The 23,207-nt window shown below is 42.3% G+C and overlaps 1 protein-coding gene across 2 annotated transcripts; it reads right to left on the reverse strand.

Moving 5' to 3' along the window:
* Positions 1-5,199: 5,199 nt before the first annotated feature.
* On the reverse strand, positions 5,200-21,247 carry hells (helicase, lymphoid specific). Of its 2 annotated transcripts, none has more exons than XM_085181865.1 (23): positions 20,812-21,247; positions 19,242-19,339; positions 18,941-19,059; positions 18,516-18,638; positions 18,384-18,425; positions 18,270-18,303; positions 16,333-16,391; positions 16,218-16,259; positions 15,888-16,115; positions 14,216-14,398; positions 13,956-14,099; positions 13,606-13,802; positions 11,921-12,014; positions 11,212-11,373; positions 9,036-9,178; positions 8,734-8,878; positions 8,544-8,627; positions 7,429-7,548; positions 6,587-6,703; positions 6,342-6,501; positions 6,143-6,239; positions 5,986-6,062; positions 5,200-5,744 (listed from the first exon to the last, which is right to left on the reverse strand). In XM_085181865.1, the coding sequence occupies exons 1-23, from the start codon at positions 20,817-20,819 to the stop codon at positions 5,656-5,658; spliced, it is 2,565 nt and encodes an 854-aa protein (XP_085037991.1). In that variant the 5' UTR covers positions 20,820-21,247; the 3' UTR covers positions 5,200-5,655. The 2 variants fall into 2 exon arrangements, with proteins under 2 accessions (XP_085037991.1, XP_085037990.1); XM_085181864.1 differs by having other exon boundaries at positions 16,333-16,394.
* Positions 21,248-23,207: the final 1,960 nt, after the last annotated feature.

Consider the following 23,207-nt stretch of genomic DNA (forward strand, 5'->3'; position numbering starts at 1 on the left):
ATTTATGTATTTCACATTTTAATTAATTATTGACACATTTAATTAATTATTGACACATTTAATTAATTATTTCTTGACACATTTAATTAATTATTTATGTATTTCACATTTTAATTAATTATTGACACATTTAATTAATTATTTAATGATATATTTATTTATTTCATTTTGGCAGTCCTGGCGCCTGGCTCTCATCATGAAATAATTTTATCTGTCAACCTCACCCATCAAACGCAGGGGGCGGGGTTAACGCTGCCCATGCAGCTTCTCTAACATTTGATTGGTTGCCGTGCAAAGTAAGTCAAAACAGGTCGATCCTAGATAATCGATTGCTTGTGTAGACTTGGGGCAGCCAGGTATCCCAGAATGCATTTCAAATCACAGGCAGCAATGTTGGTGGTGTAGTTTTAAAATACCCCGTTTTTCTGTCACCAACTACACTTTTAACTGTGTTTTAGCTGCGAATGTCGCGCTGTAATCTTCACATGGGTCAGGTTGTCAACATAGAACATGTTTGCAAAGGTGCTCAGATGTTTTCAGAGATTTCAGTAGCTCTGCTAACAGTCAGCATGCAGAGTGCACCGAGGGGGTTACGTTAACCGGTTTGTTTACATATTCCACTCTCCGTGTTCCATGTGTTGCATTCGCAGATTCTCATTTTCACCGAACGATCGTCTCTTTCCACCTGGTCTTGTGTCTCTGTGCTTCTGTAACATAAAGGACGAGCTGACATTTTTCTCACGAAACCAGCGATCAGCTCAACAGGCCCTCAGTTTACCTGCATGCATCCTCCTCCTCACCTGTCAGCTGTTTAACACCTGCTGCTAATTCAAGAAACACGCCCACGTTACCTGGTGATAGTCACAGTTTAACTGGGCAGCCGGTGCTCGATATTACGCAACCTCAGCACATTTTTCTGGACAAGATAAGTAAATATAGTTTTTCCCGAGCGCAGAGCTGCTGGAGCTTGTTTCCCAACAGAGCACGAACCCACTTTATCAGCGGCTGATGTCCAATCACCGGCACACAGCTTTGAAACCTGAGCTGAGTTTTAGCTCTCAGTGTTAAACGCTGGACTTAATTCACTCAGGTTTTGTCTGTCGGGTCACGTTTACTTCGCTGTTTTATTTACAACTGAGCAAATCGGTTTGGCTGAGGTTAAAGTTACGTTTCAGAACTGCACAGTTTTACAGACGTTTAATGGTTCACTGTGTTAGACTGAACCATTCGCTTTTCTTTATCTGGTGTGTTTTGGATTTAACAGTAAATTTTGAGATTAAACTGACTTTTAAAATGTTTTTATACAAAGAGGAAAGAGAAGGCGCATTTCCACCGAGAGGAGCAGAGTTTCCAACTACATGTTCATAATGCAGACTGCAACCTGGACAGAAATATTATATCATCTGTTTTTTAATAGGTTTTCTAAGCACCAGCGATCTGTTAGAAATTTTAGAGTTTACTTAACTAAAAATAAATGAGGTTAACATATAATTTGTGTGATTTTTCTCTCTCTCTCTCTCTTTTTATTCATTTTTTTGCTTTTTCGGTCATGTTATGTTTAACTGTCAAAGGTTTGTTACAAACTATGAAACACATGGTGCAGACTTCTGGATGTTAGAAGAAAACTAATACTGCTAATAAGGCAGGAAGGTGTCCTTTAAAACTAAACATGTTAGTAGGACTTTACATCATAGTTTATGAAATAGCACGTGTATTTCAGTAATAGCCTACTGATTTCAGTGTAGTAGTGAACAGTCACACAGCTCACGTGGGTGTTATCTGTGATACTCCTTAACTATCATTTATCCAGGTTAACTTCAGTTAACTCTGAGCGGCTGGATCGACGGAGGTCAGACAACAATTTTACATGTATGATCTTAAAACAGGACACAGCCATTATCCGTCCTGGCCTCATATCAAATGTGAACGCAGACTGAGTCTATGTTTGACGATTGCTTTATATCTAATCTTCCTCTCAAACATTTAAACAGTCTGCAGCTGAGGGAACACAAACTCAAATTGTCGGAACAGGGTTGCTCGTTTCTTGCGTTCATTTGGTAATTTATTAAATGTATAACTGTTATTCTAATCTGCTGCTGAGTCTCTTACGCTGATGAAAATGCAGAAAACACAGATCACGAACACCTGTTCAACCAATCGCTTTCATTCCACTTTGACAAACTGACGGTTCATCTACAGTGTTGCGTCAGACTGCTATATTTTTGTGTTCTTTATGCTGTAGATTTTCACGTCTCTGGAATAGTTGGCAGTATTAAGGATGCTTTTCTGTAAAATCATATTGATATGACCCGTGAATTATTCGTAGATGACAGTTAGATTAGTCAGCTGGGAAACTCTGTGTTACCTCAGAGAGCTGAAGATATCGTGGATATGCTGACCTCGCTCTGTGGTGTACAGGTCCGTTTACCCTCATGATTAATATTCACAATAAAAATATTAGCCGAACATCATGAAGTCTGTATGTGTGTCATAGTTTCGAACAACCTTTGTACAGTTAAAGCCAGCAGTTACTACATGAGGAAACACCAACGTTATCTCTTTTATGCGTTTATACGCAGGTCACGCTGATTACTGAACAAAAACCCAAAGATCAGCTGTTAATCGAATTTATTTGCTCTCTCTCCTCCTTAAACATGTTTTTAATGTTAGTTATAATTCAGAATTGGCGACTGAAACACGTAGGACACATAAGAACATCAGGAAATAAAACCCTGATAAATATAACCTCAGTAAAAGAAGTCCGTGTCAGCGGGGGTTATTACAGCTGTGTACCGGGGCCTGAGCCTTTTCGGTGGTAATAACAGCTCGATTGCTTGCGAGGCGAGCGGGTCTATCCACGCTTTGCCGTGAGACTGGGCAGACATCTCCGAAATCATCGAAGCACTTTTGCAAAGAGGCTGTATCTTGAGAAACCGACCAGACACATGAAGATTAAACCACTACATTCTCGGCTAAAAAAATATTAAAACTGTATTTGGTGACACACACAAACAGGGTTTTTCAAAGTTCAGTTCTGTTAGTTTCCACATGCTGGTTGTTGTGTTCTAAAAACAATGGCCACCAGGCCAAAGCAATGGTTTTGAGTCGATCAGCGTTAACCCCGCCCCCTGAGTTTGATGGGTGAGGTTGACAGATAAAATTATTTCATGATGAGAGCCAGGCGCCAGGACTGCCAAAATGAAATAAATAAATATATCATTAAATAATTAATTAAGTGTGTCAATAATTAATTAAAATGTGAAATACATAAATAATTAATTAAATGTGTCAATAAATAATTAATTAAATGTGTCAATAATTAATTAAATGTGTCATTAATTAATTAAAATGTGAAATACATAAATAATTAATTAAATGTGTCAATAATTAATTAATTACATGTGTCATAACTATTTATTTAATTAATTATTTCCCATTTTAATTAATTATTGACACATTTAATTAATTATTTAATGGTGTATTTAATTAATTCATTATGGCAGTCCTGGCGTTCCATAGGCGCCAGGACTGCCAAAATGAAATAAATAAATATATCATTAAATAATTAATTAAATGTGTCAATAATTAATTAAAATGTGAAATACATAAATAATTAATTAAATGTGTCAAGAAATAATTAATTAAATGTGTCAATAATTAATTAAATGTGTCAATAATTAATTAAAATGTGAAATACATAAATAATTAATTAAATGTGTCAATAATTAATTAATTACATGTGTCATAACTATTTATTTAATTAATTATTTCCCATTTTAATTAATTATTGACACATTTAATTAATTATTTAATGGTGTATTTAATTAATTCATTATGGCAGTCCTGGCGTTCCATAGTTTACAACTACATGAATGTACTATTGCTGTGATTTATTACTGTTACTGAAGGTTCGCGGCTCCGAACCGTAGTAAAGGGACCTCTGGCTAATACGGTGGGTTCTGTGTCGGCTCGTAGCTGAAAACTAGCTTTACTTTGTTGTCTGGGTCAACTTTGCTAGCAGAGACAGAGAGAGGCGTTGAAAGGCTGCTCCAACAGAACTTATTGTTTCAGAGGAAAACACGAACACGGTGTACAGTCGAGTCTTAATAGCTTACTTACAGCTGGGCTCGTCAGGCTCTCTTCTTGGCTGCAGTGGTTATTATTATATTTACATGCTTCCAGCTCCCGTTTTTGCTCGATGACAGCTCGTACTTTTCCTTTTTCTCCCTCCCTCGCTCACAGACACATAACGTGTATGGCAGTCCATTCTCCCTGCAGCACGGACTACACTGCCCATGATGCTACATTCTTTAGAGCTATACCTGTAGCTTTCTGCCTGTTAGCTTAGCACAACAACAACAACAGGCGCTCTCTCACCCAGGAAACACGCAGAGAGCGTCACCCTGTAACCATGGCAACCATAACGCTGCCGCCTGGAACAACAGAACGTAGCTGTCAAACAAAACCCAAACAGTCCTGACCCGCCACAATATGAAACAGGGAAGTACCGCCGTGTAATCCATTTATTTCAACAAAGTAACTGTATTCTAAATACCACCTTTTTAAACGGTAACTGTAACGGAATACAGTTACTCATATTTTGTATTTTAAATACGTAACGGCGGTACATGTATTCCGTTACTCCCCAACACTGCTGATAAACACTGCTTGCTGTGCTGAGACAAAGCAGCTACTTTCAGTTCATGTCTGCTGTCAGTAAGATCCCAGCACTCCTGAGGGGGCTCGCCTCTAAACACTGAAGAGTTTTCGGCCAAAGTTTTAGCACCGTGCTGACTTGTTCTGAGAAGACACCGCCCTGCTAACCTAGTAACAACTATCACAACCACAACAGGGTTAGGATTTGACATTTGTTTTGCTGGATTCACCTCGTTAATAATCCTGCAGCTTTTCGATGTCAGGAGGATTTCGGCTTTGTAATGAACAGCTCCTTTTGTTTACATGACCTCCATAGAACAGGGTTAAAACACATTGTTGTAAATACTGTAGCCCATCTCCCAAACAGGGCGCTGGGTTGAAATTCCACATTTGAAGAGAAAAAACATTGAAATCAGCAATTATTTAACACCAAAGCTGCTGAAACTGTTTAACAACCTCAGTCTGCTACTTACCTGACAGATCAACATCTCAGAGTTTAACTGACTCGATGCATTTTTTGATTAACAAAAACTTTTAATCAGAAACTGAATGAAAATAAAACAGTAATTAAGTCTCTTTATTTATTTCAAGACACGAGAACAAATCCAACTGCAGCTGCATCCAAGTGTTTTAAGTACAATTCTGGGAATGATGATAAAAGGAGCCTTAAAGAAAATCAAAATTAAAGACCTCGTCACTATTTTGTTAACGAGCAGCATCTCAGTGAAATCTTTCTCTGTAAAAATCCGCACAGTGACACTAAAGTGCGTGAATTAGCTCGTGGCAGTTTTATTGGCTGAGCTGGAGAGTCTGGTTTTGCTTGATGAAGTTAAAAGTTGAACACGCTGTAGACGGGCCGTCACAACAAAAGAAAAAAAAAACCTCCCTCCATGAGACTACAGGGAGCACCTGACATAAACACAGTCAAACTGTACAAACAGCAGTTTCAGGTTTTCAGTGGCTGTGAGTGATGCAGACATGGCTGCAGCGTCAGTGTTCTCAGCCCAGCGTGATCTCCGCTGACTCTTTGGCGTCGATCACTCTGAACACTCCCACTTTCGCCTTCTTCGTGGCGTCTTTTCCTTTGTCTGAAAAAGCAAAGAAACACACAAACTGTCACGTTTCTTGTCTCACGAGTTAAACTGGTTTTAACAAAAGAGTCGCGATGAATCAGACGGGCTTTTGTGTCTTGAGCAACGCTAAATCCGACTCCTGTGAACGTCACATATTTTGTGGTTAAAGGACATCGCAGGTGCACTCGTCGTAAAACGAGGCTACGATTGAATCATCACTTGGGTTTTGTACTGATGAAACGATGCGTTTCCTCACCCAGCAAGTCGCTGCGATCGAGCAGAACCTCCAGGTCCTTGTCACTGATGACGTTCCCTTTCGAAGCTTTAACCTCCCTGAGTGGGACAAACATTACAGCCAAGATTAGCCTCCAGTTCCAAGGCTCATCCACTTAGATTCGGAGGTCAGTGCTTACTTCTCAGTGCCTCGAGCTTTGAGCAGCTCCCGCAGCTCATCCAGATCAATGCAGCTTTTATTCTGGTTCAGCTCCGCCTTCCCACCTTTAAATTTGTCTGTGGAGGAAAGACACCATCGACCACATGTCAAAACATTTCAGCACAACAAACTGAAACAGCTGTGAACAGCTGCAATCCCATCACGGCGAAGACACTCACTCTTGTGGATGACCATCTGCTCCAGCTTCCTCTTGGCAGACGCCCTCTCCAGGATCTTCTGGTCGATGGTGTTGGCTGTGACCAGGCGGTACACCACGACTGGTTTCGTCTGTCCTATGCGGTGACAGCGGTCCTGAGCTTGCAGGTCTGCCTGCGGGTTCTTGAGAGACGACAGAAGCATCAAACATGGACTCAATGAGATACGTACGAGAAACAGCTGTTGTAGATTCGTCATCAGCACCGACCCAGTCGCTGTCAAAGATGATGACGGTGTCAGCAGCTGTCAGGTTGATTCCCAGTCCTCCCGCTCGGGTGCTCAACAGGAAGATGAACACCTCGGGATCTTTGGAAAACCTGCCCATCTTTCAGAGACAAGAACGACAAGAATGACTCGACAATCTACTCAGAGGCAGTTTGGGTGCTGACTCTGGAGTTAAGAGAATATTGCACCATCAAGTTAAAAATGTGCTTTTTATGCAGGAACTTGTTACCTTTGTTACCTTTGTAACCTTTGTAACATGTTCACAATCTAAGGCTACGTCCACACGTACCCGGGTATTTCTGAAAACGCAGATTCTTCTATGGGTTTGCACCTTTCGTCCACACGTAAACGGCGTTTTCAGTCACGGAAAACGGAGATTTTTAAAAACTCCGGCCAGGGTGGATATTTTTGAATTTTTTGAAAACTCAGTTTTTGCATTTACGTGTGGACGAGAAAAACAGAAAACGCAGCATCAAAGGTGTGCGCCTTTTTTGACGTCACACTGCGCCACGTTATTGTTTCGGTGAAATGAATTTCTACAATACTGTTAATTGTCTCTGCAGTGTTTAAATGCTTACATATACACACAGTTACTGTCCCTCCACACATACGACTCGGTGCTGCTTCTATGCCCCAGCTTTGTTTACTTTTACTTTTTTCTACACGGTTAGGAATATAGCGCCACCTGCTGCTTTGGCATGTTCCTAGCAGCGTTTTCTTTCATTTCCGCCTTTACGTGTGGACGGGATTATTTTTTAAAACAAAAACAGAAAATCTCCGTTTTCAAAAGTACCCGTGTACGTGTGGACGGAGCCTAAAACTCACGTTTTCGTCTCTCTCAGCATATGACATGCTGCCGTCCAGGCGGCTGTATTGGAAGCCCCGCAGGTAGCAGTAATCCATGAGAATATCCAGGATCGATGTCATCTGACTGAAAATGAGAACCTAAAGAAAAGAGCAGTGTGGAGAGAGCAGCACAACATCTGTCAATGTTTCTCTGAACAAAGGTCACAAACGACTTCGCTGCTGTATCTCACACCAGCTCTCTTCACTACATCCATAAACGTCCTCCGTTCCTCCTGCTCCATACTCCACATCCTTTCTCTAATATTATCCGATGTCTCCTTTCTGCACATGTCCAAACATCTAAAACTTGCTTCTCTAATGTCTCCTAATATATTATTTGAGTTGAAGATGCTAAGCTTTCACTGGGAGTGAGCAGGATGACAGGGTGAGATCACAGACAGAAGCAAGGCTGAGATGTGCAGAGAGAGGAAGTCAAAGCAGAGACGAGGAGGTTCATGGATGTGGTGGAAGAAGATAATGCTGAGGTGTGACAGGAGGATGCTGGGTGAGACAGTGGCAGACGATAAACTGTAAAGGTGAAAATATTACGCAGTTCAATTAATTTTGTTTTGAGAATGTTTTTTAAATTTAGATTTTGATGCAAAGATTTGTAAAATCAAAACATTTTAATGTACATTCAGCAGTTTCGATCGCCACAGACGTCAGCCATCACAGTTCTTGTGTAGTTTCTGAACTCGAACTACGCCCGTTAGTCCAGATTCACTGTAACGACTCGTTCTACAGCTCAGGCCTCCTGTAACTGAGCGATTTCAGCCACAGGTCGATTTTTGTCACCTCTGGCAGAAACTGTGCTCCTGGAGCCAAAACTGTTGAGTCCTTATTTTCACTCAGAGCTGGAGCGCCGGTTCTTGTCCAGAAGCCAGAGCACGCCGGCAGCATCGGCCTTGAAAGGATCCTCCTGTAATCTTCACTACATGTGTGCGTTTCCTGTCTGTGTGCTCAGAGTTACTTTGTGTCATTTTTAAACTGCTGACTGTAGCTGATCGTTTCATCGGTTCATGAATATGTTTCCTGTTTGCAGCACAACCTTTCACACACTTCTGTCCCAGCTCTACGTCACATGTTCGTTTCACCTTATGACCTCGTCTCTTCAGTGCTGGCAGCAGCCGGTCCAGTATGAGAAACTTCCCAGAGCTCTGCACCAGCTGCTCATCGATCTGCAGGAAGATTGGGATCAACATGTTATCCAAGCACGAGCCGATTCTATTTAACTGTAAAACACTGAGTTGAGCTATCAGTGCTTCTAAATGAGCACAGCATTACCTTGAACTCCCCTGTGGCGGGGTCGAGGGGGTACTCCACCAGGTACGGGTGGTTGCAGCATCTCTTTAACAGCATGAGGATGTTCTGCAGCTTCAGACTGACCTGAGCGTCCAGCGGGCTTTGGACATCCAGCACTGGGTGGAAGCTGAAGCAGAGCGGAGGACACAAGATGTGAACAAACGTGTGTAAAGGAGGATTTGTTACGTTGTGGTGGAGACAACAGGCAGATAACTGCAAACGCTGAACACAGAAACATTGTTTCTCCCGTCACAGTAGCATTCGCTGCTTGGAGGCCGTCTCACCTCGGCTCCAGCTCCTTGCGAACCCTCTCCAGATATTTCTCCAGGTCATACGGCGTGTCTGTGTCCGTTTCCTTGTAGTCCACTACCTTCCGGCTGCGACGCTTCGGCCTGCCGCTGGACGTCAGGGCTACAGGAGCCTCTGTCTGAACACACCAGGAGAAGCAACAACTTTCACCAGGATCACACTCAAACCAGAAATGATGAATCCACCACAGGCTTGTTCTCGGGAGGTCAAAGCTACAGCCAGTTTATATTAGAGACATCAGGGGTCTATGATGACACACAGGGGTCACAAGGTCACAGTTCTCACAGGTTTTCAGCTGTTAGCTTTATCCTGATGTTCCAGTGACTCATTTCCCAGTTTGTTAATGTTTTTAAAAACATGACACTAATCAGCAGATACTCAACATCATGATGTGGAAATGCTGCTGAAATATGTGGCGTTTGAAACAACGCCACGAGCTGACCTGGACGTGTGGCGTCCAATAATGAGGGTGTCACTGCAGCCTAAACGCTCTCGCTCTGCAGGCCTACTTGTTGTTCCTAGAGTATTTAAAAGTAGAATGGGAGGGAGAGCCTTCAGTTTTCAGGCCCCTCTTCTGTGGAACCAGCTTCCAGTTTGGATTCAGGAGACAGACACTATCTCTACTTTTAAGATTAGGCTTAAAACTTTCCTTTTTGCTAAAGCATATAGTTAGGGCTGGACCAGGTGACCCTGAATCCTCCCTTAGTTATGCTGCAATAGATGTAGGCTGCCGGGGGATTCCCATGATGCATTGAGTTTTTCCTTTCCAGTCACCTTTCTCACTCACTATGTATTAACAGACCTCTCTGTATTGAATCGTATCTGTTATTAATCTCTGTCTCTCTTCCACAGCATGTCTTTATCCTGTCTTCCTTCTCTCACCCCAACCAATCACAGCAGATGGCCCCGCCCCTCCCTGAGCCTGGTTCTGCTGGAGGTTTCTTCCTGTTAAAAGGGAGTTTTTCCTTCCCACTGTCGCCAAAGTGCTGCTCATAGGGGGTCATATGATTGTTGGGCTTTTCTCTGTATCTATGAAGCGCCTTGAGGCGACATTTGTTGTGATTTGGAGCTATATAAATAAAATTGAATTGAATTGAATTAAACCTCAGGGGTCACAACCTTTAACACCCAAAGAGAAACTTGCAGCAAAAGAAAACACTGAGACGCAAATACTTTTTGACATCTAAACAGAAGATAACACTGTTTATATTGTTTTTTACTTTTATGCTTTGTGTGAACAACTAAGTTTCTTATGAAATCCATGAAGTTACAGAGAAAATTACATTTTATTTATGTAATTAACACATTTTGAACTCTTAAAGAAATATAACAAAAGGAAAGCTGAACTAAAATGATCCAGCAAAAATAAACTGTTGTGAGCCGCCCTCATGTCGCCTTTGTGCTTTTGAAGCCTTGACCTGACTTTTAAAAAATAAAAAAGCTCGATGCTGCTGAAAGATGAAAAATAGATATTTGCAAAATTCTGCCTAAATATGTATTTTACCTGGTTAATGTGTGTGGGGGGGCGTGGTCTGCAGCGCCGCTGCAGGGGAGGCGACGCACCTGAGCGGCACCCGCAATCACGCCTCGCCGCCTTAACGTCTGTGCTCTCTCTGCTGTTGTTGGGCTGTGAGCTGCAAAGCTCACAGCCAAGCTACGCTGAAAAGCGTGTTCATGCAAACATCGTCGGGTCTGCCGTGATATGTTTACAATAAGACTTCTGCTCCCGAACCTCTGCGCACAGCGTCTGCAGATCAGGCTGTAAGCTGTCGTCTGTGAGGCGGAGGTGTTTGTTTTTAACATAGTTCACGGTGGAGCTGCCGACATAATGTGGATCCGAAGATCCATAACTGGCCTACCTGGGGCTGAAAGTCTCGATACATGCACGGCGTTTCGTACACCGGCTTCTGCGAGTGTGACTTATTTTGAGCGGTGAAAAAATAATAGATTATAATTTTAGTTTTATATTTCAATATCACAATAATCTTCTAATTTAGAACTACAAGTTAAAAAGAACATAAATAAAACACACTTCAGCTAAACACTTCTCATTTATTCTCCTGAACCACGCGGAGCCGCAGTATAACGACTAAAGCGCCGCAGAGCGCCGACTCCTGCTCTAACAAGCTCCCAGCTCTGGCTTTTTGTTACCTTTTCCTGGCCCAGCATCTTGGCAATGCTCTTGTTGACCACAGCAGTGTAGAAAGCCTCCTGCTTGGCTGTCAGAGGAGCGTACACGATGATCTCCTTTTTAGGAGGAACCTCCAGCGTCACATCTGACTTTAGCCTCCTCAGCAGGAACGGAGTCAGAATCTGAAACAACAGATAACCTGTAATAACACGTCTGCTTACCTACAGTGTCTATATACAGACAACTGATATCTAATATTTAAAGATAATTTATAATATCTTTATATAATGTAGGGCTGCAATTATTGATCTGGGTTGAAAACCCTGAATTAGCTCGAGTGCTACCCACTGAGGAACTGTGCTGTTTCAGGGATTGCAAACTCTATGGCCCCAGGTAAGTAATGAATGGATGGATGGATGTAAGATTATTGCTTATGCCTTTGAACAACTGGATATGTTTCCTTATTAAAAACGTAAACATCCAGGCTAACCTGCTGCTCGTTAGCAGACAAACCCTTAAATTTAACACTGGACTTAAAGGCTGGCTCACACCAAATTTACCTCCAACTAATCACAGGAACCCAAATGTTTCTTGGTAGCCAAGTTTAAACTTTGTCCCCAGTTACTTTTCTTAACTGTGGTTGTGTTGTCAGTATCTCTGCAGATGACGTTTAACAGCAGAGAAACGAGACCATCACAGCACAGCCGTGATGATGTGTGACGGACTGACCTGGTGCAGCATACTCAGGATGTTCTGCTCACGTTCAGCAACCACCATACTGTCGGCCTCTCCAAGGGTGTCAATGTCGAACCACGACTCAAAGCTGTGAGGCAAATATGTCAGAGATCAAAGCCGAGCAGAAACATCGAGCACAGATATCAGCTGAGTCTGCTGTTAACCCTTTAAGACCTACCATAGAACCAAGTCCGCCAGAGCTTATATTATATGTTTACATGCTGTGGAGCCATTTTTGGGAGCATTTCAAGTTGCTATACATCAATACAACCATTATAGCCCAACCTTTAATAATATGTATGCATTAAGTGCATAGTAATTACATAAACTGCAAAAAAGTGCAATAAACTACAAAAAAATTGAAAATCGTTTTTGTTTTTTTAACATATATTTCTAGTTAGAGAAATTTAAGAGGCTTATCCCTCAAAACTGTAAATACAAAAAAGTTGCACAAAATAGTTTCTAACAAAAGGAAATTTATTTTAAGTGTCTTCATAGTTTTATTTTTGAAATACACCAATTTTTATACACTGCAGGAAAAACGAAAATAAATATTATAATGCAAATTTGCAAAAAAGCAGCATATGCATCAAAATAAACTATTTCCAGCAGTGCAATATGAGTCCTAAGCATCCCAGAAACGACACAGAAAGTCATAAAGTCAAAGATAACTTTTAAAACACCAGTATAGGCTCTTGAGGCCTTGATGGTAAAAAACTACATTTTCGCAAAATGACGTCACTTCCGGTTTTGGGCAGGTCATGGCGGACATGCGATAGGAAGTGTTACAAACAGCTGATCGGATCAGCAAAGCGTGTTTCTGGAATATTATGTTTTTGTTGCTGCAAGCGCTTTTTATGCAGTTTTTGCAAAGCTATATGTGGAAGGAAACTGTGACCGAGGACAAGCTGATGGCATAAGATGTAAGTACAACTCCTCCGGTTTCATATGCAAAAAAAATTATTGCGCTAGCTCACGTGGTTGCAGAGCTACAAGGATTTAAAAATAGTTATAGCTCTCCCTTTGAGCCTGAGATCTGTGGACTCAGTGGTCGCTTTTAAAAAACAGCTAAAAACTCATCTTTTTAAACTTGCTTTTGGTTGATTTTTATTTTTAGGTTTTAGCTTCTGTGAAGCACTTTGTGATTTTTATCTTGAAAGGTGCTATATAAATAAAGTTTTACTTACTTACTTACTTACACAAAACAGAGCGTGCCGCTCCGACCGGCTGTAAAGGGTTAAAGCAGACACACTGTAACAAACGAGGTTCTATGTTGGTAACAAAATAAGTCGTGAGCCTCTTTTCTTCATTTTGCTTCCAAACTACCAGACGTTGCTTCATAAGTAGTCTTGAGGAATTTTTCCTTTAGGCATCAAGTGCTTTTGAAACCATTTCCACTCCAGTCCCTGCACCGGACTGTTTATTTTTACTTTGTTATCACCAGTCTGCTGCAGAAACGATTAGTTCAGATTTCTTTAGTTGAAACGACACTTTCGCACTGACAGGATGATTCCCAAACAGCTCCAAACTTGCCATATACACAACTTTGCCCAGTTTTTGTTAACTGGGATGTTAAACACAGTTTGTGTCCTGCTTCTCCCCCACAGACACACATTTCTGTGCATATCACAGTAGATGATTGGCTGTCATTGAAAGCAGCAAAGCAGAGAAAGCGTCACCTTTTGAGGTCATCAAAGACCTCCGGCAGGAGGAAGTTGAGCAGGGACCAGAGCTCGGCCAAGTTGTTCTGCAGCGGCGTGCCTGTCAGCAGCAGCTTGTTGTCGGTGGGCAGCATCTTCAGCTCCCGCACCAGCCGACAGTTGAGGTTTTTGATCCTGTGGCCTTCGTCCACTATCAGGTACTTCCACTGGAAGCGCTGTAGCAGAACAGACGCAAGCCGAGTGATTATCCAAAACTTTGAGAACAATTTATCAGCTAAGAAAGGAAGTTTTGATATAAAGGAATCTTTAATTAAGCAACTCTCATTGTCACGTCCCCTCTGCCATTTCAGAAGCAGCAGGGATCGTACCTGTAATAATTTCCTGTCAATCATGGAGATCTCAAAGGAGGTGATGACCACAGGGCACATGCTGAGGGGCCCCTGAGGCCGGCAGATCTGTTTCAGCAGCTTGGTCCTCTCTGGCTGAGAGCCGTGGTAAAGCAGCACAGACACCTGCCACAAACAAGACTCACTGTCATTCACCACTGACACTTTTATAGGTTTTCATTTGTATTCGTGAATCAGACTGTGTGTGTCAGGGTGAGACGCTGAGCAGTGCGCTGTCTAACCTCTGGTGTGAAGCGTTTGAATTCATTGATCCAGTTGGGCAGCGTGGAGAGAGGAGCCACCACCAGGAAGGGGCCCAACACTTTCTTTTCTATCATCATGGCGATGTGACCGATGCACTGGATGGTCTTTCCCAGGCCCATCTCATCAGCCAGGATCCCGTTGATGCCGTTCTCCCACAACATCTGACAGCACAGAGGAACAACACAGACTGATGACACCGTAAACACGATGATGTCCACGTGAACTGGTGAGAATAGTGCAGCTAACTGGTGAACTTATGGTTTAGGGAAAGCTGTGTGACCCATCTGTTCAGACACTATCCCTTCATTTAAACCGGATGCTGTGTGACGCACGTTACTACAGGACGACTTTGCACAGCGTCCCTCGTATCTCTCTGTTCTGACGTGTGTGTAGCAGCACTTCCTTTGTAAATAATTGTTTTTCTCAGAGGAGTGGCCATTAAGGCGGCCACTAAAAATACTGAGGTCAAGGTCATTGAGATGTGTAAGTAGACACGTCTATGATGAAACTCGTACGCCGCTTCATTTTTAAGTTTTCATATTCACAAACTTGGGTCCACGTTGCTTGGCAACAGGGTGACGACGCCCATCAGCCTTTTACGACTGAGGGGTAAAACAATCCTTACTGGTCCTGCGGCATACTGGTAGCAGGGACGTGCGCAACTCGTCATCTAGCCGACTAACCGTCGTCATCGTCACGTGTCAGTACCACACTTGCTCGTCATTTAATCTAATCGTTAACACTTTTATTGATGGGCCTCAGCTGCTGCCTCTGTCAGTGCTGGGTGGCTGCGGCAGCTCCAGTCCCTAACTGCTACATTATTGTGGTCTAGAGCAGCGGTTCCCCAACCTTTCTTTCTCCACAGACGCTTTAATGTCAGACAATATTTTCATGGACCGGCCTTTAAGGTGTCGTGGATAAATACAACAAAATAAAACTAGTACCGGTACCGAAAAAAAATAAGATTTATTCATAACACACGTGAAAAGACCCAGGGAAACAGAGTCAACGATAAAAACCTTGCAAACTATACATTTCACACCTGAGCCTCAACTCTTGCGGCCCGGTACCAAACGACTCACGGACCGGTGGTCCGAGGCCCGGGGATTGAGGCGGTCCCCAGGCCTCGGACCGGTACCGGTTCGAGGCCTGGGGACCGCCCCAATCCCCGGGCCTCAAACCGGTACCGGTCCGTGAGTCGTTTGGTACCGGGCCGCAAGAGTTGAGGCTCAGGTGTGAAATGTATAGTTTGCAAGGTTTTTATCGTTGACTCTGTTTCCCTGGGTCTTTTCACGTGTTGTCTTATTTTGAAAGACATATTTACACGTTACCATAGCAACCAGAGAGGAGGACGTTGCTCTCAATGTTGTCGTGACATTTCAGGAGGACGCTGCTAATAAAGTTACACAGTGAATTCACGTTTATTATTATATTTACAAAACACCAGTTTTTGTCTCGGTCGTATCGTTTTATTTGTTGTGTTTATCCGCCACAGCTTAAAGGCCGGTCAGTGGAAATAAAGTCTGACGTTAAAGCGTCCGTGGAGCGAGAAAGGTTGGGAGCCGCTGATCTAGGCGTCATTTGTTGTGCTAAGATCAAACACAAAAGACAATCTGCTCGCACAATGCCATGTGGTGCCTCTCTTCTTACCCTCAGCCACTCGATGCCTTCGATCTGGTACCACCTCATGACGCCTCCAGTGAAGAGCTGTGGTTGCTGAACAGGAACTGGCTGCCCGTTCACCTTCCTATGAGGATGCAGGAGGTGCTTGGCGTTGTCGCGCACCGTCTCCGACAGCCGGTTCTTTATATCTTGGTTGGAATCGCTCATCTTCTCAATATCCTCAGCTTCTAGTTTCTTCTGGGCAGGTGCTGCTTCCTGCAATCAGACATATGACATGCACGTGTATGACACTGGAGTCATCACGTGCAAATGCTTCTTTTGCTTTCCAACCACGGCGGGGAAAAACATTATCCTCACCACTTCTTCCACTTTTGCTTTCTTTGCCTGCGACATAATTTCCTGAAAGAGAAACGTGAGAGAAGATGAAGATAAACAGATAAAAGTTAAAGCTACAAACTAAAGTGAGACTTACTTCTTTTGACATCACATCTGCTATTTTATACTCTTCATCTCTTCTCCTTTTCTTCTTCTCTGCTTTGACAGAAAACACAGTCACACGTCACCAACCACTTTATTAGGTACACATGTCCACCTGCTTGTGAACCACACATCTCATCTGCCAGTCGCACAGCAGCACCTCAGTGCATTTAGACAACGTGGTGACGAATGTGACTTTGAATGTGGAACGGCTAAATAATGCAGATCTACTGGGATTTTACCCCACAACCATCTCAAGGGTTAAAAGAAAGGTAAACAAACACCTACTACCCTGAAGCTAAAGAACCAGACCAGCATGTCAAAGCTTGAAGCAGCAGCAAAGAACAAACTTCTTGCCCACCAAAAACAGGAAACTGAGACTGCAATTTGCATGGGCTCACCAAACACCAACACAAGACTGGAAAAGCAGTGCTCGGTCTACGTCTCAATATCTGCTGCCACATTTGACTGGTAGGGTTGGCGTTTGGCATAGAGATACATGAAGGCCCCATCCTCGCTTCTATTAATGGTTTACCGTAATTGTCGGGCTATAAGCCGCTACTTTTTGCACAAGCTTTGAACCCTGCGGCTTTTAGTCAGGTGGATTGTTCATGATTTTTGTGATATCGTAAGAGGATTTGTTTTGTTTGTTCCGCTGTTGTACGGCACTACGTTGCCTGGCGGAAGGATCGGGGTTCAAGAGTGGTATGTTGGTCACATGTCCATCCGCCAGGCAACATAGTGCCGTACGAAGTAGCGCGAAAAACAAACTTCAAAGTAGCGCTACGCGCTCAGCGGGAGGCGTGGATGACGAGCGGCGATAAACTTGCGAAAAGCAAGTTATGCTCAACTCCACCGGTGGAATCTGACAGCGTGGAAAAGTGTGAAAACATCCACGATCACCAACGGATTTCGAAGGGCTGGACTGCTGCATGATGGAGAGCAGGACAGCGCCACGGCCCTTCAGAGGGTGTTCGACTCTGACACTGACAACGAGGATTTGTTTGGTTTTGAAAGTGACAACGAAGGAGAGAAGCTGAGAGTGGATGACGAAGCCATCCTGAGCCTGTTCATATCCGACACTGGAGAAGAGGACTTTGGTGGTTTTAATGCAGGAAGAAGAGAAAGATGGTGAATGACTGACGTTTCTTCTTGTTAAAGCCGTGTCACTGCACCTGAGCCTAAAAGGTAGTCCGAATCTATTTTTCTGGTGTGCTGTAGGTTATTGTTATGTACTACATTTGTTACTCATTTATGAAGCACAGTACATGTTTCGTACTTGTATTTACCGCTACTTGTACATATACCTAAAAAGTTATGCAAATATGTACCCGTAACTTGTTTTTCAAAATATTAATAAAAGGGGCGTGTCTCCAAACAGACATCTCTTTCCTGACAATTCCCTTTGTGCATATTCTCTTACATATGATAAGTCAACATTGAAACACCTGCGGCTTTTAGTCAGGTGCAGCTAATGTATGTACAAAACAGGATTTTCCCCTGATTTTAGCTCGTGCGGCTAATATTCAGGTGCGCTTTGTAGGCCGGGAAATACGGTAGGTTGGTTGTGGTGACGTAGCAGAGGCGGGGCCATCTTCCTGACACATCCGTCTGTCCCCACTGTATATCGTTTAAACTGCACAGCCTGAGTATTGTGGACGACCACATCCACAGTGTGATTAAACTGAGATGCCACAATGACAGAAGTTCACTGCACTCAGATCGTCACCAGGACCAAGAGCGCTGCATCGTGGATATGTGTGATGGTGCCAGCATGCATGTTTCCTGTGCCTCATAGAATTATGACAGGAAGCAAAACGGGGTCCCAGTACTAGCAAGGTGTACCTAATAAAGTGTCCATAGAGTGTAAACGCTACTAAACTGACATTTGAGCTCCGTACTGGAAGTTTAAATATTAGACTACTGGCCCACCTTTGACAGCTTCTGGACCGTTGGCCTTTTGCATCTAGAAGGAAACAAACTGCAGTGAGTATGGCTGAAAACATGACTGTAACTGAATGATGACTTTGTCAGGAAATCGATCACCTTCTTGGCCTTCTTCTCAAGTTTCTCCTTCCTGAGTGTCTCCTGAGACGGTCATTAGTAGAGCAGAAGTGACGTGTTAGCCTTGAGTGGACAGGTGCAAACAGCCTGTACGCTCCACATGTTACACCATACCTCATTGTGTTGTTGCTCCATTTTTGTCAGCAGGAACTTAGAATAGATGTTGCTCTTCTGAAGCAAATGCTGGAGCCTCTTGAACCGCATGTCATGCGAGTCCCTCTCCCAAGACTCCCTGGCCTTATGGGAAAAGTTGGAAGCGATTACATTAACACGAGTGGGCTGGAAAGCATCCAGAACATCAGTGATGTAGAAACATTTCAATTGTGGCTCATCGTCACATGAACTCCCTGATCTTGTGGACCGGTGAGCTACAGACACATCTATACACTTTTTACTCCCTAACATCTGCACCAGCCACACAAAAAAACAACTAAAACTAATGATGAGTTTAATAATGTCAACATTTAATCTGATAAAGTGTACCAGTTTTTGATAGTTTAAAAAATACAACTCCCACCTTGAGAAATTAAACAACATACCTTCTTCATCATCTCCTCCTCTTTCCTCTCGCCTTGCTCCATTAGCTTCTTCTCTTCTTCCTCCATTTCCTTAGTAATCACCACTTCAGCCGTCATACTCTCAGACCTCACACTCTCATCTTAAAAACAACAACAACATTGACACCACCTGAACAAGACTATGTGCACAGCATCTTTTCAGTAACACAAGTTACTATAAGCTAATTAGCATTTACTAGTTAATGAGCATGTGACACGCAGCCCTGTTCCTAATGAACTGGCCTTCTGTCCTTTGCAGCTCTACATCAAAAACGGACCTCACCTGCAGCAGCACCAGTTTCAATGGCTGTGCCCAGCGGCTCCTCCGACTCGTCGGGCTTGGGGCAGTGAGGGGAGACACTTCGAGTTTCTTCTTTTAGGCTGTCAGCAGAACAATGAAATCGACTCAGTAAAACTTTTCCTGCCATTTTTACAGAGGTGAGTAAACGCCATTTAGACCTTTCCTAGGCGCTGTAACCCAGGTGAAATGATACATTTGATTTGAAGGGATGAAGTACAACATGAGTATTTCAATACTCTGCATGTAACATACTAAGCTCACAAAAGTGAATGTAGATACTAGAGGTGGGAATCACCATACATCCCACGATACGATATTATTGCAATTTTTAAAAATATTTTGTGATATTCAGATTCTGTACATAAAGGTAAACTTTATCAATATTCATTTTCTCTAATATCAAAGTCTCACACTCAGTCTTTCTCTCATTTCAGTTTTATTGTTGACAAACTGAACGGTTTGTATTACAGTCTAGTCCAACTTAACTGAATCAACCATCTGGTACAATTATAGCTATTCTGAACTATGCAGTTTATGAAAACTATGCAGCCCCTTCAGCAACTGAAGAATTTGAAAGTAAATTAAAACAAAATATAATTTTACATTAAATAAAAATGTTTTAAACTTAATTAAAATAAAACACGTCTTAAATTAAAATAAGTAAACTGTCACATTTGGACAGTGAAGGAATGTCAGGATTCTTGCTCAGAAAAAGGATCAACATGCTCTGAAGTCAGAGCACAAAAACCTTTTTGTAACAAAGTATCGATTTCTGCTGTCCCTGTATTGATACATTATTAGCAAACAAAATATCACGATGCTACACAGTATCCATTTTTTCCCCCACCCCTAGTAGATACTATACTTTACCATACAGGATGCAGTTTCAGACAGTTTCAATCTAAAACTTCATAATCAGTGAACATCTGTGAGTCCTTCTGGTTAATTAATGGTGATAAAGAAAGGAACAGGAAGGATGCATGCTGTTCATTTATTTATTGTCTGGGTGGGAGTTGGGCACACGGTGACCTTGGTAACAGTAAACGGGCATTGAAGCTTTACAGAGAAGAAAATGATACCTTATCGGAAATTGTAATGATTATGTTAGGAGACTCAGGGCTGCAGTATTATAGCGGCTATACTGCCGCCTTTGCGTTCACCTGTACAGCTGTTTGAGCCAAGTTACTACAGTGCACTTATGCTCCACGCGTCGCACGTGTCGCGTACCTCTCCAGCTTTGTTACTGGCGCGTTGCGCCGCAGCTGGATTGAAGTCACGAGTGTACGATCGTGTCTGTTTTAATGATATCCCAGCACAGGAGCTCAGAGACACGCACTTATACAGAAGGAGATGTTGGCGCAGTGTTTGTGAGGAAGAAAAAACACTGGACAAAGTCTTGGCTTCCGGTCTTGTATTCTCCTAAAAAACGCTGAGTGGCGACACCTAGCGACGGGTATCGTTCAGGGCAATGCTGCAGCGGCTTCCTGCACCGTAAATACAAGTTTCTGTGAAACACGGTTGCTGTGGTGAGCGAAGCGATCATTACACTTACCAGCTCATTGTTGTTGGCAGCGAAGCAGACAGTCCAACTAACGCGGGGTCTTCCAGCTTTCTATGAAGCTTTTCAAAGCGTTTCGTTTCTGCTCAAAACAGCGGAGCTTCGTCAATTATACAAGCAAGTTATCCAAACAGTCATACAACTCACTCTACCTAGCTGACTGCTCGTGTTTATGATAGCTGTGCAATGTCGGAGTAGTATGTCCGAAAATGTTCCTTTCTCTAAAACGTGAAAAAACATTCAACGAAGAGTTTGACGTTAGTACTCTGCAGCCCGAATAACGTGTTGTTGTTAAGCGGAGAGAAATGTGAAATGTGCTTCCGACAACAGCCCTTCAAACAAAAAGTGCGTCCGTGAAAAAGCTAAGTTGAGGTTACGATTGTATTTTATTTTGAAGGCAAATTCATGTGGTTTCCGCCATTTGTCTCTACAGCCCTGAAGCTAAGATTTTTATAATGGGCGGAGCTTTCCAATTTCGCGCCATTTCGGAGGAAACCACTTGTGAAACGGGGTGGTGTTTGATTTAGGGTAGAAGACAATAACATTTGGGTTGAAATTAATTGAAACATAGCAACAAAAAGTATAATTAATTCATTAATTAATTAACAAATAATTAACAGGTTGTCTGTTTCATACATTATAGACTATCGTATGTATAGACAAAACTATTTTAAGAGGATGGTCACCCCTCTGAGTGGAAAGATGTGTTATAACGGATGTGATTTTTTCCCGCGAATGTAAGGCATTATAGTGCAGTGAGCAAATGACAAAAAAAAACTAAACGTGGAACTAAACGGTCGCTTGTTTGCTGGTATTAATAAAAAAAACAGCTGTTTTTTATTAATACTTTTAATCCCTCAGACTCAGGATTAAATAGAAGCCTTCAGCAGTAATGTTGGGAAACATTTTCTGCAGAATAACTATTTATTTTGGATACAACCTGTCCATAATACATTGTGTCATGTGTAGTGAAGTATCTTCATGGTGTTTTAGCTATTCTTTTGCAAGTGGAATGGTTTGCAAAAATATCCTCCACAACCTGTTGAAGCCGCTGTGATTGTCTGACATCCAGAACGCCTGGTTCTGCTGCAGGTTTCTTCCTTTTAAAAGGGATTTTTCCCCCTTCCCTAGGAATATCACTTGCTCACGGGGTTGTCTGATTGTAAGGTTAGGAACCTTACAATATAAACCACATTGTTCAACCGTAACTGTGACTTGTCACTATATAAATAAAATTGAATTTAAAAATGGAATAGTTGTATGAAACAAGTGACTTCAAGAATCAGGATTGGCCCGCCTTCAGTTAGCCATTCAAGGTGTGTGTCGTACATTAGCAGCGGGTTCATTTATATCCTGATATGATTTATACTCACTGCAATGCAAATAGTTACAATATTGAACAACTCTCAACTGTTTGTATGATCTTTATATTAATGGTTATTAGCATGAAAGTTATGTCTCTGACTAATTCATGCTGCAGACTTGAGACAAGTGACACAACCATGTAATTTATACTCATTATTGATGAGTTCGGTGTAAAACAGCAGTCCACAAGAAAATATTCAGCTACCCCAGGCTGTGTCGTTGTGGAGCCATACTGAAGTGGACAGTATGTTTAACATTCACACAAAATCGCAGCAGACAACAGTTCCTGAATGAACACTGCAACTAAACCTCAAACATTATTCACTTCACCGATCAGTGGTGGCTGCTAATATAAGCGTTTTAATTAAAACATGTTTAGCCATTACATACCTGGTTACACTGCTCCTGTGTAAGTAAGCAGTTGATAAATGAAGGTCTGACAGTTTGTGACTAGAGGCTTTACTCTGCACTGCTGCAGGATTTAGACATCAACTAAACCTTTACAGAAATCAGCACATTCAACTCTGAGAATTTAGGGAAACATTTTTAGTTTTTATCTCCTACTACTGTAATTATTCTTTTCTCATTTTCTTGTTTGTAACCTTGGTTACTTTTGTTCATTTGTCTTCCATTTATCTTATTCTTTCATCTGCCTTTTATTTTGTTCATTCCCATTGTGCTTTTGAAATCCAGCTGTTTCCCTCTCCATGTAAACGACCAGTCAAAAGTTGCAGATACACACTGATGAGATCAGCTATATGAAGCAACATACATGGAATTATGTATCAAAGAAAAAAATATTGGTAAATAAATAAATGGATAGAAACGTTTCATATTTTAGATTCCTCAAAGCAGCCACACTTTGCTTTGTTGACAGGGCTGCAAACCCTCAGCCTTCTCTCAGTGAGCTTCATGATGTCGTCACCTGACATGGTCACCTCACAGGTGAGCCTGTCAGGGTTCATTTGTGGAATTTCTTGCCGCCTTAATGGAGTTAGGACCATCAGTTGTGTTGTGCAGGTTGG

Source organism: Neolamprologus multifasciatus, chromosome 13 (genome assembly GCF_963576455.1).
Source record: "Neolamprologus multifasciatus chromosome 13, fNeoMul1.2, whole genome shotgun sequence".
Classification (NCBI taxonomy): Eukaryota; Metazoa; Chordata; class Actinopteri; order Cichliformes; family Cichlidae; genus Neolamprologus; species Neolamprologus multifasciatus.